At 49.1% G+C, this 17,145-nt stretch overlaps 1 protein-coding gene across 1 annotated transcript in view; it reads right to left on the reverse strand.

The window, feature by feature from the left end:
• The window catches only part of LOC134557804 (hydrocephalus-inducing protein-like), a 63,868-nt gene extending 60,417 nt beyond the window's left edge, over positions 1 to 3,451 (reverse strand). The window contains exons 1-4 of the mRNA XM_063411069.1: positions 3,447 to 3,451; positions 2,731 to 2,920; positions 1,461 to 1,560; positions 97 to 215 (exon numbers count right to left, since the gene is read on the reverse strand). Of these exons, the coding sequence (XP_063267139.1) occupies positions 97 to 215; positions 1,461 to 1,560; positions 2,731 to 2,920; positions 3,447 to 3,451 (414 nt within the window). The remainder of the gene's footprint in view (positions 1 to 96; positions 216 to 1,460; positions 1,561 to 2,730; positions 2,921 to 3,446) is intronic.
• Between the last annotated feature and the right edge of the window lie 13,694 nt (positions 3,452 to 17,145).

A 17,145-nucleotide genomic window follows, 5' to 3' on the forward strand; every position in this document is an offset into this window, starting at 1 on the left:
ACAATTGCCCGGCTTGCCAGGAATTCCACAGGTCCAGCAGGCAGCTTGCTGCTGCCTAAGGAGCCATCAGGATCCATCCCAACCCCTGCTGCTCACCTCATGGATGTGAGTCGTTCTGAAAAAAATCTTCCCAAGGTTCAGAGTTTTACAGCTGAATTCAAGCAAGGGTCCTTGGCCTTCTCCTCTGAGGTTCAGGGGCAGCCTGCTCTCACGTCCTGGGGAGAGATGTCCATTTCAGACAATAATTCCCTCTGTTATACTGTATTTTCCAGGCTGCCTCAATGGTAGTCCCTGACTCTGAGCTGCACACAACCAGCTCCTGATGCTGCAGGACAAGATATGGACCCTTCTCTTCCCTCAGAAGATATCCCTTGGGGCTGACTTGCAATTTCTAACCCATTCCTTGGGCTGGTTTTCAATTTTGGCCACCAGTTTGCTGAGTTTAAAACATCTCTGATGTCCTGTAGTGACAGGCCAAGGAGTAATGGGTATAAATTGAAAGAAAGGAAATTTAGGTTAGATATTAGGAAGAAATTTTTTACTGTGAGGGTGGTGAAACACTGGAGCAGGTTCCCCAGGGGAGTTGTGGAGGTTCCAGCACTGAAAGCGTTCAAAGCCAGGCTGGATGGGGCTTGGAGCTACCTGATCTGGTGGGAGGTGTCCCTGTCCATGGCAGGGGCCTTGGCACTAGATGATCTTTAAGGTCCATTCCATCCTTAACATACTATGACTCTATGGTTTCCTTCCCATGCACTTAGAGGAGCTTTGAAATCCATTCAGTGAAGGCACAAAGTTCATCAAGAGTTTGGCTATTGCTACCTGGCAAATTGGCAGGCAGCAATTGCCAAACCACCGGGCCCAGGAGCACACGACTTTGTTGCCAAAGTCCTCAGTTTCTGACACTCAGCCCTGTGTTCTGTTTCCACAGACTGAGAGCTGCAAGGTGACAATTCCCACACAGGGACAGAAGCAGGTGCTGGCCAAGGGTGGTCCTTCTACAAACAGCCTGGGCTCAGCCACCTCTGGTCTGGTGGTGTGTGGCACTGGGAGGTGATCCAGGGTCAGGGAGCACATTTCTAACTCAGCTCCTACTGCCTGATGATGGATCCATGTCAAAGGGACCCATCCTGGAGGTCAGTGGTCTAGAGGGGCTTAGTGCTGCTTCACTGAAGCTGTTCTACTCTGCAGCTCCTTGGCCTTTGAGGAAATGCTGGCAAAGCCATGCCATGAAAACCTCTCCCTGCACTACCTGGATTGTTCTGGGACCAGTAATCCAGAGACAGATGCTCCAAGCCCTGGCCTTGCACAGGAGACTCCCTGGAAGCTGCAGGGACAGTGGGGATGTGCCAGCACTGCCCTGCTGACCAGGGACTCTTCCCAGCAGTTACATGGGAGCCCAGTGGGCTCAGGCTTGCACCATGGCTTCTCTGTGGGAGAGAGAAGCAGGGAAGGAGCTGTACCTGAGATGTCACAGTAAGCCACACGTCGATACTCCCGTGCTTCTAGGGGTTTAAAGGTCACCTTGATTTCAGCTGAACAATATGGCCCAATCTCTCCCTCCTAAAACAGAACAGAGACAGCAACACATCTTCAAACTTCACATTCCTTGTTTTCAACCACAGTCCTGTGAGCCTTTCTTTAGAGCGTCAATGATGAGTGAACAACACAAGGAGCCCAAGGAAACTCTCCAAACCCAGCTCAGCACACCACTGGAAGCTCTTAATAATCAACTGATCAGCTCCCACTCTCCACAATACTCCTACTGCTCTGACACAAGCTCTTGGTCACATCATGCTGCTGGCAGCCACACTGGTATGTAACTGCCATTGTCCACTGGTGGCCCTTGGCCTTAGATGGGCCCTAGGAGCAGCCAAGAAGAGAACATGATCCCCTTCCTTGGAAATAAAAATATTAGTTTAACCTGTCTTGAAAGAAAGCAGAGGTTGGGATTATTCTAGGGTTTACTCCAAGATGAGAAGGGATTTTGCACACCAGACATCCATCATCTCTCATAATGCTGATACTCAGAATCAGGGCTCTGGTTGATAGGAGGACATGGGAGTTTGTTGGCATGAACAGAAAAGGAAAAGGTTTTCTGTCGCTGTGTGCAAGAGAACTGAAAATGCCCATTTATGACCTCCCAGCCTTGTGTCCAGGCTCACAGATGGCACTGGAAGGGAGACTCACAAACATTGCAGGTTGTGGTTACAGGAAGGGATTGGCATTTCTGTGATTAACCTTGGGCTGAATTTGGCCTCTTTTTCCCAGCAAACCATTGCACGCTTCAGGTCAGTACGTGAAGTGGCAGTGCTCCAACAGCCTCTGCTAAACCCCATGCAGCCCCTACCTACAACAACTGGTCCCTGTGGACACTGCAAGGACATGCACGGAGTGGCCCTGAGCTCGAGCCCTGGCAGCAGAGCTCGGCTTTGTCAGGCTCCCAGCCCTGCCTTGCGCCCGCAGGGCAGAGGTGCTCTCAGGAGCGAGCTCTGCAGCCACACCAGAAACTCCTACGTCCTCCTCTCAGCCCATCCAGCCAGCTGAGGATCTGCGAGTGACCGCATCCAGCGCGATGGGACCGGGGGTAGGGTGGGTGGGAGCAGGAGGAGGAAGAGAAGGCGGAGGAGGAGCAGGAGGAGCAGGAGGAGAAGGAGGAGAAGGAGAAGGAGGAGAAGGAGGAGAAGGGAGAGGGAGAGGAAGAGGATAATGAGGTTCTCAGCTATCACTTACTATTGGCTCAATGATAAAAATGTCATCGGAGAACAGCATGGGGTCTTCCTGCACCTTTGCCATCTCCTCCTTGACTTTGTTGCTCAGGAGGGCAGAGCGATCTTCACAAAAGTCCTTCTTCTCCTTTATTTTTTGCTCCGTGAAGTTTTCCAGCCAGACCTTTGGCAATGGCTGCAGCAAATCACACTGCCTGCAGCCACAGGGAGAGACAAAGCCAGCAGATCATTTAATAAACCACATATTTGCAGAGAGAAGTGGAAGTGCAGAACAGCAAAGCACTTGGGGAGGAGCAGCAGCAGCTCCCCAGCAAGGACTGACCCGAAGCCCTTGGGGTCCCAAATGGATCAGAGGATAACTTGTTGTTCACTGGCACAGCAGGTAGTTTTACTCCACACCTGCAAGCTCAGGAGAGGTTTTGAAAGCCCACATCCCTCAAGAGAACCTCCAGGCCCAAAGCCTCTGCCAAAACTGAGGGAGAATCCACCAGCCACCTCCGCTGGCTTTTTCTACCACTGAGCTGCTCAGGGGAAGGAAATAAAGATCAGGGAGCACTCACTGCAGGACTTCCCTGGGAAGGGGAGACAAAGCTGGGTTGTAGCTACATGTTACCAGCATCACTCTTTGTTTCTTCCATTTCAGACCTGCCCTGTTCCCTACTCTGTCTTTCACAAGAGCATCCCAGAGCACTTCCAAAGGAAATTGGTGATTTCAGGCACCGCATCCCTTCATGACATTCAAGGTTTTATATGCATGAAAACAGAGGCTCTGAGAGGGTAAGGAACTTTGTGGTGCAGGAGGGAGACAGCAAACTCCTGCAGAGACCTTTTCATGATCCAGAGCTTTTTGGGTCCTATCCCAGTGCATGGTAGTAGAATGTCCAGAGAGGGAAAGGATCCTGCACTATCTCTTCTCATAAAAAAGTCCTCTTTGCTCTGAGATCTCAAAACCATCTCTGACAGCGGGACAGTGGCCTTGGAGCCAAAACCATCCCTAAGAATGGAAGTAAGGAAGAACAAAATGTCTTGGTGACAGCTGAAGACACAAACTGACAAGAAAACAAATATAAGTGGAAAAAAACCTCACAAAACAAAAACCAGGTTGAAGTTTACTTAAAGGAAACCTAGTTGCTTCTGAGGAGAAAGTGGATCACTTGGGGCCAGGCTGAGGCAAGCAAGGGGAAAAAATGGAAATAAACAGGCCAGGGAAATAGCCAGAGAAGGTCATGGGATTTTCTTTTAACCCACAGAGCTTGTATGGAAGTCAGACACACTGTGTAAGTAGATAGAGACCAGTGGAGAACCAAGAAGCACAGGGCACTAAAGGACCCTCTTGCCGGCCATTCAGGTGGGCAAGGGTCAATCTCCTGGTCCTTTGCAGGTGATTTAAAATGGCTCTGGGGAGTGTGAGTGACCTGGCCTGCAGCAAACAGGGACTTGCCATGGCAGTTTGGACACGGCAATTTTGGCATGGCAGTTTGGACATGGCAATTTTGGCATGGCAATTTTGGCACAGCAGTTTTGGCACAGCAGTTTTGGCATGGCAATTTTGGCACGGCAGTTTTGGCATGGCAGTTTGGACATGGCAATTTTGGCACGGCAGTTTGCGCAGCAGTTTGGGCACGGCACTCCGTGCAGCGTTTTTTCCTTTTTTGTGCGGCAGTTCACACAAGCAGGCTGAGCAGAAAGGGTGCAGCCAGCCACCCTCCTTGAGTAGTGGGTTGTGTCTTTTGGTTGGTTGTGAAGTGCTTGCCTTTCTTTTTCTTTCTGCCTTTTTTTTTTTTCCCCAGCAATGGTTTATAAATGATCAAAAGCCATTGCTGCTGCTGCTGCCAGCAGGAGTGTACTAACTCAAACAGAACCCCCCAGGAGGGATGCAGCTGTCCAGACCCCTGGCTGCAGGGAGGGTCTGAGCCTGGTGTTAACATCACAGGACAGTGAAAAAGACACTTGCGTGCAGTGTGAGCAGGTGAATGATCTGCTCTGTCCAGTGGCAGAGCCTAAGGAAGAAATAGAAAGGCTGAGGAGCATTAGGGAGAGCAAAACAGAAATAAACTGGTGGAGTTACACCCTTCCAAGCCTGAGAGCAGCTCAGCAGGAGTCAGAGGAGCCCTGCCCTTCTTGTGATCAGGCAGAAGGAGGAGACTTAGGAGACAGTGGGGAATGGAAGTGAGTCTCTACTGGGGAGGTAATAAAATCCTGTCCTGACCCCCCTCACCTACCCAGGTGTCCTGACAGAACAGGTATGAGGCCCTGAATCCAGAGGGTCAGGCAGATGACAGTGAAGAAAAATTCTGTCTGGAGAGTCTCCCAGTTGCACTTTATCTGTCAGACAGATCCCAGCCTCAAGTATTAAGAAAAGAAGGGTAGTGGTAGTGGGTGACTCCCTTCTAAGGGGAAATGAAGGCCCTGTATATCGACTGGATCCATGCCCTAGGGAAGTCTGCTGCCTCCCTGGGCTCCAGGTACTGGATATCACCAGGAGATGCCCTAATAACTAAATGAACTTCATCTGTTCACCAGTGTCTGGGGTACAGTGACTGTGAAATAATAGACTTCTCAATACTTGGCGAAACCAGGAGGTGCATCAATAAAACTTCCACTCTAGACTTCTGGAAGGCAGCCTTCAGCCTGTTCAAGAGACTGATTTGGAGAGTACCTTGGGAAACAGCTCTTAAAAACAAAGGGGTCCAGGAAGGATGGACATACTTCAAGAAAGAAGTCTTGAAGGCACAGGAACAGACTGTCCCTGTGTGCTGAAAGACAAGCTGACAGGGAAGACAACCAGCCTGGATGGCCAAAGAGTTTTTGAAGGAACTAAGGGGAAAAAAGCCCCTTTGGAAAGAGGGGCTGACAACTTGGGAAATATTTAAGGATGTTGCCAGGTCATGTAGGAAGATTAGAGAGGCAAAAGCCCAATTACAGCTTGAGGAAATCCACTCATTGCAATCAACCTTTCCTTCCCAAAATGCCAAGTGCTGGGCTCCTGAAGACCAGGGACACACATCCTAATGTCAGGGATGGTTTACTTGGCCTAAACCATTCAAAAGCACCAACACCCCCCTGAGGCCATACATTAGTTTTAGTCTTGGGCCATGTATCTCACTGAAATGCACTTTCAAACCAACCTCTTCTTCTTTTCATTCTTGTCTTTCTCAGTAAAAGTCTTCCACTGGAAGTGGGCTGTGATGTTACTCCTGTTTTTGATGCACACAGTTCTGTGGTTTGACGTGGTGATGAAAGTCTTCTCGAAGTTCACAGAATGTGATTTTAACACAATGTGTACATCATCAGCTTCTCCCCAAAGGTTTATGTGGATACTTTTTTCACCTGGAACAAAGGAAAGAGGAGTCTTTGCTCAGCTCAGTTGCTGATAGAAGCACAAGGAACAGAACAAACCACAGGTCTCAGAAGAAAGTGTCACAGCTTTTAGCTGTATCAGCAGTTCCATGGATCAGTACATTTATCATGTCCTGGCAGCTCTGTGTGTACAGCGTGAGGATGTCCTGGGCACCTCCTAAACCCCTTATTTCTGAGTGTGTTTGTAGAGATTTGGCCCCAAGCTGCCAGTATGTACAGTGAGATTTGTCAGGTGTGCTCAGGTGACCCACTCAGATCACCGGGATTTCTGCATCCAAGTCCTTTGGGTGACACTGAGGAGCCCTGGTCAGTCCTGCCTTGCCCAGGTCTCCCCCGGGCATCCCACGAGACTCCTGTCTCTCCTGATCCCTTGGATCCCTTGTTGCTGACAAGCAAACATGCCAGGGGACATGTGGGCACAAAAAGGAGGCCGAGAGGAACAAGTGAAGTGACAGCCCACAGCAGGAGGACACAGGCGAAGAAACACAACCAGCCTGGCTCTGCAATATTGACAAACCACTACAAAATGAACACCCTGAAAATCATCATCTCCCTGTCCAAACCCACAGCCCCATCAGTCTTGAAGTATTTTATACTGTTCTGATCTCAAAAACCAAGCTGGAGCACTTCAAATTAAATAAAAAAGGGACAAAGAAAAGACTAGTAAGTACAGAGCAGCTTCTGTATGAAGACTGAATGGGATGCCTCTAGAAATCAGTCTAGAAATCAAATGGGAGATAGATGTGAGAGGTTTGCAACAGCATGAATGGCCTGGGAAATGGGGACAAGGAAAAATTTGTCTTGATTTGTCACCAAACAGGAACTCGAGGGCCTGAAAATGTTATTAGAAAGAAACTACATGTATGTGTAGAGGGCAACATCGAAAAAGGGTCTGTGACAAGCCAGTGGAGAAGCAACATACGGGACAGAGGTGTGCAAGAAATACGTTGCATTATAGAGAGCCTGATGGAGACCTCCCACCTCACATACTGCACTGCCCAGGAATAAAATACACCTTCACCCAGGCATAGCCACATAGTAGTGGAGAATCAGGGTTCCTCCTTCCTCCACTCAGCAACTCCCAGCAAAACAGGATGGCAAAAATCTTAGCCCTGTTAGAGGGGATCCACTTTATCAAGCCCCTAAACACCAATTAGTTCTGTTTTCTTTGGGGTAAGCTGGAGCAGGGGAGGTACATCTAGAGGGAACTGAGGGGGATGGGAGAACAGGGAGTGATGGTGAAGAACTGTCCTGTGCCCCGTGCAGTGCCCAGCACTCACCTGTGCAGCACACTTGCAGGGATCCAGAATGGTGACCAACCGTCAGCGGGTGAAATCCCACTGTCACCTGCATGCTGTCACCAGGGCCCAGAGTTCCTGTGGCTGGAACCACGGAGAAAGGACTGCAACACAAAGAGAGGGATCAGGACCCAAGGGGACATCCGGCCACGATACTCCATCTGCAGTGCAGGTCACTTCAGCTCACTTGGGCAAGCAGGGAGCAAACCAACCACAGCCAACGGAAGACAGACAGAACAGACAGGATCAGAAACAGCTACTGACCCACTTCTGAGCAGATCCAGCCCTCAGAAGATCCTGTGGGATAAAATGACCTCATCTGCCCCATGCTCTGCATCCAGCCCTCTGCAATGAGACTCAAGGGTCCCACAGCCACCAATTCCATCAGAGAATGGTTTGTGAAAACCACAGACAGGCTTAAGAGCTATCTGCATGCACAACTTGACACTGACTGCCTCAGGAATTTCTCTTTTCCTGCTGCCTATAAACCTCATCTCAAGAGATGCAAACATTAGGGCACTACCTGTCCTGTGTCAGACAGGGAGAAGGAAGTTTGACTTGAAGACCAAGGAGTAATTACTGTTGAATTTGCAGTGTGGTTCTTTGGTTGATTTTACCTTGAAAACATCTTGATTTAGCTTTAAAAAGGCACATTTTATCAGCATTTCAATGAAAGCTGCTCTAAGAAAAGGAGCAATCAAAACTCTGAAAGAGTGCAAATGCAAATTAGAGCAATACAGTGACATGGAAACAAGACCCAAAAGGAGGATGCCATTTACAATTGGAAGGATCCAATCCCAGCTAAATGAAGCACCATTAGAAGGAGCACATCAAGGAGGCAGAACAGGAGGTTTCAGTGTATTTAGCAGCAATGCAGTCTGGGACTCTGGGTTGTCATCCAGGCTGCTATTTGCTTGGCCCACCACACAAACTCTGTGCAATAGGTTGGAAATAATTATGCAAATATGTTTGGATTTAACAGGAGCAATTAGGATTGGTCACCAGGTAAACAGCTCTTGCCTGACAAACACAAGACTCTGTGCTTTGATGCTCAGAGACAGCTCAGGTGAAATGTGCTTCTGCCCAGGCAGTTGCTGGGCCTTGCACTCCTCTACAGCCCCACTGAGGAAACAAAAATTCCTCAATGCTTTGCTGGTGGTCAATCTGTCTGCAGAAAGGGTGTTCTGGGGAGTTTGGTGATGAATTTTGAATTTTGTGTGTATCACACACAAAAATAAAGAGAACATCTGGCAAGCTGAATTTCATTCATGTCAGTAGTGACAGCTGATGAATTTGCTTCAGGTTCTGCTCATTAAGGACCTACTGCTGCAGTTATGGGCCTGACCTGTTGCCATTATCACCAGTGAGAACATCACCAGTGGCTGATGGAGAAGCCTTGGGCCAGCAATGTTTATGTGCTGGACGTGAGACTTTGGAGAGAGGGGAGGAAAGACAAGGCCCCACCAGCCCCAGGGCCAGATTACTGCGCGTGCTCCCGCATCTGCCCCGGGGCTGATGCCAGCACTGCTGCAGGTCTCTGCTGGGGCTTGGGGGGCATCAGTGCCTGGGGTGGGCACGGCACAGGATTTTTTTCTTACTCTTTTGCCAGAAATTTTGGCAGAACAGAGAAGCTGCCAGTTAAGGGAGCCCCTGGTCACACCTCAGCACTCCCTTCCCTTCCCTTCCCTTCCCTTCCCTTCCCTTCCCTTCCCTTCCCTTCCCTTCCCTTCCCTTCCCTTCCCTTCCCTTCCCTTCCCTTCCCTTCCCTTCCCTTCCCTTCCCTTCCCTTCCCTTCCCTTCCCTTCCCTTCCCTTCCCTTCCCTTCCCTTCCCTTCCCTTCCCTTCCCTTCCCTTCCCTTCCCTTCCCTTCCCTTCCCTTCCCTTCCCTTCCCTTCCCTTCCCTTCCCTTCCCTTCCCTTCCCTTCCCTTCCCTTCCCTTCCCTTCCCTCTCCTGCCATGTGTTACATAGTCCTGCTCTCAGATGGCAGGATGGGAATAACACTCCTGGGGGGGACTTCAGGGGTTGCCTGAGAAAGAAGATATCATCTTATTTTCAAATCATGAGCAGAAGAGGATCCAGCCAAGTTCAGGACTCAGTTGTCAGGACTGAAAACCTGAGTGCAAATCAGCCCCTGCATCTCCTACATCCCACCCCACGCTGTACCCACCAGACTCCTCTGTTACTGCTGCAGCAGCCATCTCTCACATAGACCTGACTCCTCAAGACCCAAGGGACACAAGTTAAACTTAACTCCTCTGAATTTCAGCCAACATCACTAAGCTGTTCCCTGAACCCACAGACAGAGGAGCTGTGAAGGAGACATCCCTGACACTGTAATACCCAAATGAAAACCCCTGCCAAGAGATGGGACTGGCAGGCTAAATTTTGGCCTTTATCTGTTAATTGTGAGCTTTCCCTTAAGATGATTTTCATCCTGTTAGATCTACCCTTTCAATGAATCACTACTGCACCTGAGAGGCAGAAAATATAAGGTACGGAGAGCGTTTTAATAGGCTGTTTTCTTCTGCTTTTAACTAGGTCCATTTCTATGATTGTTTTCTTGTATGGCATCTAAAGACAGCTCCAGATCTACCAATGGCACCTTGCAATCCCCAGACACTGGTCTTGCCTTGAGCAGTGTGTTTGCTCAGATGATTTCCAGAGGTCCCCTCCAGAAAAAGTTATTCTATACTTTTATCTTCTAAATCAGCCCAATTGCTTTTCACTTATTCACTAAATGTCTCGTATTTCCTATACATCTGTGCATATGGTCATGGCCATATGGTATATTGATAGGTATTACAGGAGCTCGACCTTTATGAAAGTTCCCAATGAAGAACTCGTGATCTTTTCGCAAACATTTAACACAAAGCAAAATGAAAAAACAGCAGAAACACAGGAACTTCAGAATATTTAAAAAGAAATCTCAGTGAAAGGGGGCACAACCTTATTCAGAGATTTAAAGCATATGTTTGAAATTTTAAATTTGCTTTCAAAGGTTCATCATGAAACAGAAGAGGTGACTGATATCCTCAGCTGACAAGGGAAATCAGATCAGCTTTAAGTAACAGGAACTGCACTGGCTGCCCACAGCATAGCTCATGTTGGGCATCTGATGCGGGGACCACTGGAAAGCCACATCCCTGTGGCCTCCCAGAGAATGGCTCTATGTGGCTGACAGTGGTGAGTAACCATTTCAGAAGCTGCTTGTGCTCAGGAAGGTGCAAGCCAGCTACTAACACGTTCCAGCACCCTCCAGGACATCTGGCAAAGAGAAAGCTCAAAGGCTGCATCTTGTTAAGAACACTGAAAGCAAGAGCAGATGCCATCCATCCTGTCCACTTCCAGCCAGGGCTGCAGGGCAGCAGCTCTGATACCCTTTTGCTGTTCTTTCCCAACTCTGTTTCCACCCAAAGGTGTTTGCACAAGGACAGATGAGCTGCCTCACCTCTGGGTGCTCAGCTGGTAATGAGCTGTCGCGTTACCAACGTTGCGAACCAGCAGAGTCTTCTGGGTGCTGCACTTGACCGGACACTCCGAGAAGTCCAGCTGGTGAGGACAGTCCAGGACAGCTCGGGCAGCAACGGCCTGGATTGGCACAACTATCCTTTCCTCTCCACTGACGCAGACGAGCTCACACGAATAATCCTGCAGGAAAAGAAACTAGCTTAGCACAGGGCATTTAGTGCCACCCCCACGGCAGAAGAAAAACCATTTCCTATATCCCTTCAAGGGCATCCATTTACCTATTCCACCCCAAAATGAACATTAAGTTCTACTAATATGTCACATTTTAAAGGCAACAGTGCACTTTGCAAAACCTATCTCGGTGGCATTAAGCTCTAGTGTCATTTGGATCATACAGAGAACTGCCCTAGGCCACCACAATTTTTACTCTAAATTTTAATTATTTTAAATAATTCCCAAGTCCCTTCTAAGGAACATAGAGCTAGGGAACACAGGACATTTCTCTTTAGGTTTCTATATTCCCGCTGTTTGAGAATAGGACAGTGTTCAACTGACTCTAAGTAGCAAAAGGAAGGTGAGAAAACAGCTGAACCCAAAGAGATCCTGCACCTCTGGCCTGGTGTAGAAACGTCAGTTGCCCCAGAACTCCCCTCTAACTTTGCCTCTCCAACCAAGTCAGGAGAAGAACAGTGCTAAGAGGTAGCAGGATGCTGTTGGAAAGAGCCTCTCTTTGCTCCCCTGCAAGGCTTCCTCCCTTCCGTGCCATATCCTAAACCCTTCTGTATGAACAAGCCTGCAGATCACAGCACTGACCCTTCAGATCACAGCACTGAGATCAGACTTGCCAGGGCCTCAGCACTGGTGTTCAAACCTCCATGCAAAAGCACGTTTGGCACGGAATGGGTGCCAGCTGACAGAGCATCCACAGTGACAGGCATGAAGACAGAGCCTCAGCAGTGTCACTGCCACAGGCTCTGGAGTCACAGGTCTGCCTGCAGGTTGTACCTTTCAGGCAGGTGTCCAAGTCCCCTGCAGCTCACCAAGCTCCTGCTGACTAAGGGCACCTGGAGCTCAGTGTGCCTGTGCCAGGCTGGGCTCACAGGCACAGCACAGCCTCTGCCCTGGCCTTGCAGCTGTATCGTGGTCAGTTGTGCTCTGGCACAGCACAGCTGCAAGGCTGCAGAACAGAGCATGTGAAAAAGCACCGTCTTTGCTCCAGCCCAGGGTGAGATAGGGAAGCTGTTGCCAGTCGGGACGGAGGAAAGCTCTCTGACCTCCTTGTTCCTCTAGTACTTTCCATAATAATTAAACCCCTTCCACTGTACCTAGAGATGGCCAAACATCTATCAACACCCCTCTGTCGTTTTCCTACTGCTCCCTGTGCATCTTCCCTTGGGAAAGCTCAGGAATGTGCAGGGAGGGAAGCAGAGCCTGTCAGGCCTGGGCGCAGTGCCTGACAGCACACGCCGAGGTGGGACTGCCTGCAGGCTGCCTGCCCACGGCCTGGAGCCAAGCTCACAGCACGGAGTGGGCTGTACCCAGAGTGCAGGGAGAACAATGGCTTTGGAGGTAATTGTGTGTTTTGGCTCCTCCAGTCTCACCTTGTTCTTGTCAGGGGTGAAGCGGACGCGCACACGGGCACACGCGCCTGCTGGCATGACATGGCACGCGCCATTGGGGCATGCCAGCTGGAAATACGGTGAGCTCTCCATGGAGACCTTCACCAGCCGCGGACGCTGCAGGAAAGACATGGAACGATGATTCTGTCACTTGTGGAAACAGGGTGAGAGGAGACTCATGCCCTGGTGACATCCTTCCCTGACCCCTTTTCCAAAGCACTTTCAGCTGTGGAGGTGCAGGCACAGAATTCACAAGGGTGAACTTGAAACCCTTCTGTCTGCGTCCAGCATTTTGGCCAGGGGCAGTACGGCAGTGCCTGGGGAGAAGGAAGGGCCAAGCAGGTCAGCACCAGCAGGCTGGAGACAGAGCACCTGAACCAAGTTATCTGCATATTCAACAAGGCCAAAAAACCTGCTGGCTCCTGCCTGCACACAGCCGTGCAGTCGTTTTCCAGAGAGGGAATGTGCTGCCTGAAAGCAAACCAGCACATTATCCTGGGGGAAGGAAGAAATTCCCTTCTAGCAGATCAGCTTTGGGTAGGGCAGGTCTGGGGATACAGTCATGCAGGCAGACTAGCAAGAGAGGAGACCACACACTGTGGCCTGACTGGGAACAAAAGCCAAGATAGCAAAGAGAATTTAAAAGGGTAGTAAAGCAGCAAGGAAGAATCATAAAATATAGCAATCAGCTTGCCAAAGGTGATGGAAACACAGACAGGCTGTGCCTATTGACTATGGGCTTCCAAGGCATTTTCTGCCTGGAGAAACATGACCAGCACTGACTCACTGTGTGTCTGCAGTACTAGAAGCCAGTCTGGGCTCTCCAGGGGTTCTTGCTGCCTATGCAGGCAAGCTGGGCTGCTGGGCATTCCTGCCTGCAGCCAGCAGGCCAGGTTCTGCCCTCTGGCATACATGGACACAGCAAATATGCATTTTCAACACATAGATATCAACCCCTGAGCACCAAAATGCTCTCAAAAAGTCTAAACCAGATGATTTTGACTCCCTCCAGTCTCTTCCCACCAGCCCACTCTTGGCACAAGCCTCATTTCAGAAAATGGTTCCCTGACTGAAGTTCAAATGGTCTCAGTTTTCCTCTTTACAGTGGAACACAACTGCTGCCATTTTTCAACTTTTCCACTCTCAACTCTCTTGGGAAACTGCAAAACAATCACAGTTCCTTCAAATGAAGGTGAAAACCTCCAGGAGCACATGGCTTTGCATGTGCTGTGGTTCTCCAAAGGGAAAGCAGAGCACCATGTTGCTTTTAGAAAACCTGAGCAGAGCTCAGTGGCACCTAAAGGCCTCCTGCTGCTTCTGCTACATCAGTCTGACTCCAGGGCTGTTTCACAACATTTCCTGCAGTGCCAACGCCATGAATGATAGTGATGCCAGCATAAAGTGGAGAAGACTCAGCCCCCGAGCTTTGACTGTGAACTGCACAAAGGGAGCCAAACAGGCTGAGAGAGGCAGAGATTCCTACCAGGAGCCAAGATTAACCAAGGAGACACGGGATGTGGTATAGACTCAAGGCAAAGCATGAGAGCAGGTAAGAATTGTAAAGGACTCAACATACCTATCAATCAGACCTTTCAAGAGAAGGAAAATTCTTTGGGATAGGAGCCATCAGCCCTTGGGAAAAATCAGGGGAGAATTCCCAGCACAGGAACATTTCCATTGTCTTGCAGAACAAAGGTGCTGAGACATTTTCTTCTGGATGTGCTACAGCAGATAACTTGCTTTGCTGTACACTAGGAGACTTACACCTCTCTCCTCCTCCAGCACAGTGTTAAAGCTCCATGTCCTAGCACTTACCTTGCCCTTATTCATGACAGACACGACCATTTCAGAGACCTCATGAGCGACGGAGTTCTGAAATACCATCTCTGGTGGAGAAACCCGAAGCAAGCTCTGTTTCGGGGCAACTGATGACAACTGGAGAGGCAAGAGAGAGCAGGGAGAGGTTCAGTCGCTGGGAGAATCTTACACTGACCCCCAGTGAAGTACAGACTCATGGTGAGCACATCTGCCCAGGCCACCCTGGGGAAACTGTAGCTCGCCCACCTCTGCTCTGAGCTGATCAAGAGCTGCTGGGCCACACGGCAGGCTCAAGCCAAGCTGCTCTTTTGGTATGTGTTTCTCCAGGTTTCCTTCTCCAGAATGCCAGGTAGAACACCTACCTTAAGCTCTGCCCATGTGGTCACAGAGCTCTGGGGCGCTGACTGATCATTCATGGAGTAAGTAAAACCCACAACTTTACATCAGACTCCATGGGAAACAATTTGGGGATGTCCTTTACCCTGAGCCAGGGAAGCTGAGGCCCACACAATTGCAAGTATCTTTTTTCATCTAGAACTTAGACATCAGTAAGAAGAGAGCAGTACCAGAGCAGGTGTGAGAGATGAGGTGATATTTTGCTGAAAAGTGCCAAACGGTTATTAAGTTAAAGAATGGAAGTTGTTGGTTCTGTGTTGTTGAGGGGAGGGCACAGCAAAGTTGGTGGTCAGAGAGAATGTAAGTTCCCGAGTACCATCCAGTGGGAAAGGGGACAGGGACCGCCCCGGGCAGGTGTAAAGGGTATAGAAAGATTGCCATTTTGCTGGAGGGCGTCCTTGTTCCTCTCTGGGGGAGTGGGAGACACGCCCAGCTCAGCTGAATCATTACTAATAAAGTTTTATTTTGCTTTGATGATTTTGTCCCCTTTCATTGTATTTAAAAGTTAGCGCATTTCTAACAGAGGTAAAGGCAAAAATAAAGTAACACAGAAGTTAGGAAAAAGACAAATGAGGTGAATGCTGAATGAGGATAATGTTCAGTTCTTTTCTCAGCAACTTGGGTAAGAGTAGAGTTGCTATCTCCTTTTCCCATGAGCTTTAAATGGGTGCTTTCTTGTAATCTATTACTGCTGTCTTATTTAATACCATTGTAGAGCATGTCTAGAATGACACAACAGCAAATGCTTCTCGAGCAGAGACACTGCTTTGAGAAAATTCTCCCCTGCTTTGTCTGCCTTCTCCAGCCACACTGCTGTCACTCCAGAGACACAAGCAGGTCTCCTCTGTGATTTCAAGGAGACACAGTCTGCCAAAGGCAGTGGCTGCATGCACTGTCCCTCAGTTGTGCCCTTCTCTGAGGTGTTCCCAAATGCCCTCTCCAAGGCAATCCTTAACCAGTTTGTTACATGTCTCCTGCTGCCAATTTACTGCTCAACAGCTCACATCGGTCACCTACCCGTTTGGACTGTGCTTTATATATATATATATATAATATATATATATATACACACATATATATATATATATATATATATAGCCAGTCCTGCAAGAAAAGCAGTTTCAAACACACCTCCAAGTAGGCACTGATCCACATAAAGCACATCCATTCCCCTCTGCCCAGGGCCAGTCCCCTGTACATCTGGCAGTCTGCAAAATCTAACACCACGTCAGGGTCCCAAGCACATTGTTCCAACCCAAAGCATTCATGCAGTTAGTTTTGTTAAATCTGAAATAATCACTGCAGGTCTCAGCCTTCAAAGGCCAACGCTGCCACTGTGCAGGGAATCCTATGACCCCAAGCATTTGAAGGGGACCACACCAAAGGAAGAAATGGCTGTTTCAGCAGGAGAATGACAAATGGCAATTTTGTGCCTTGGTGTCCCCAGCCTTCCCCTCACTGTTTTAGCAATGGCAGCTACACTCCAGCAAACCCCAACACCTTCAGCAGAGGTTATTTGTGGTGGCTTAGTGCAGATCAGGATTCTAAGTCCACCACTAGCAGCAGTTTGCAATGACAACAGGACCTGGACACTGAGGTATTTTGCTGGAGGCAAGACTGTCACAAGCATGCATCCTCTTCAAACTTTGCATCAAACAGAAAAGAAAAGAGCAGGAAAAGGATACCTTTTGATCTCTCATGTTTAGAAATGGGCCAATTCTGGGGAGAACAGTCCCCTCAGTGCTGGTCTTCTTCTTCATGTTGAGAAACTTCTCCCTCAGGAACTTAGGGGGAAGCAGCTGAAAGCAAAAAAAACCAAAAACCAGCAAGAGCCTCAGAGATGTGCTTGTTCAGAAAGGCTTTTCTTGAACTAGCAGCAATGGTGAATAATTTGTGATAACAGCCACTAGGACAGTTCTGAAAGCCCTGGAAATTACTTGCTGAAATACTTGGCATCAGTAAATTAATAATACAGAGTGCAACACATATACTCCAACCACATGGTTGTGTCCCATTAGCTTCTCTGTGATTTGATGTGACATGTTCGGACATTTCTGCTCTTTGGGCGTTTCCTCTTCAGTTTCATTGGATTGAGGCAGTGACCTTTCCAGAGAGTGGGGAGGAGCTCTCAGAACTCCCCTAACTCCATTCCTGCACAACACTCAAAACTCACAGCAGGGAGATAGCGCTGCTGGGTGAGTCCAAGAGATGCAAGAAAGCAAAGCTGTACCAAGAGTGAGGTGCACAGGAATGTGTCCAAGTTTTAGTTCTCTCCATTAGCATCTGTTTTCTCTGTCTGGGCTCACAGACCCCTGCACAGAAGGAAACAGAGGACTCTCCTTGACAGAGCCTCAGCAGTGGGGCATCTTCAGTCAAGGGAGCTCCCGACAGCCAAGGCACCTTTGTGGCCCTGACTCCGCTGCTGTCTGCAGGGCTGGATCTGTGCCCCACGCAGGAGA

Source organism: Prinia subflava, chromosome 13, assembly GCF_021018805.1.
Source record: "Prinia subflava isolate CZ2003 ecotype Zambia chromosome 13, Cam_Psub_1.2, whole genome shotgun sequence".
Taxonomy (NCBI): Eukaryota; Metazoa; Chordata; class Aves; order Passeriformes; family Cisticolidae; genus Prinia; species Prinia subflava.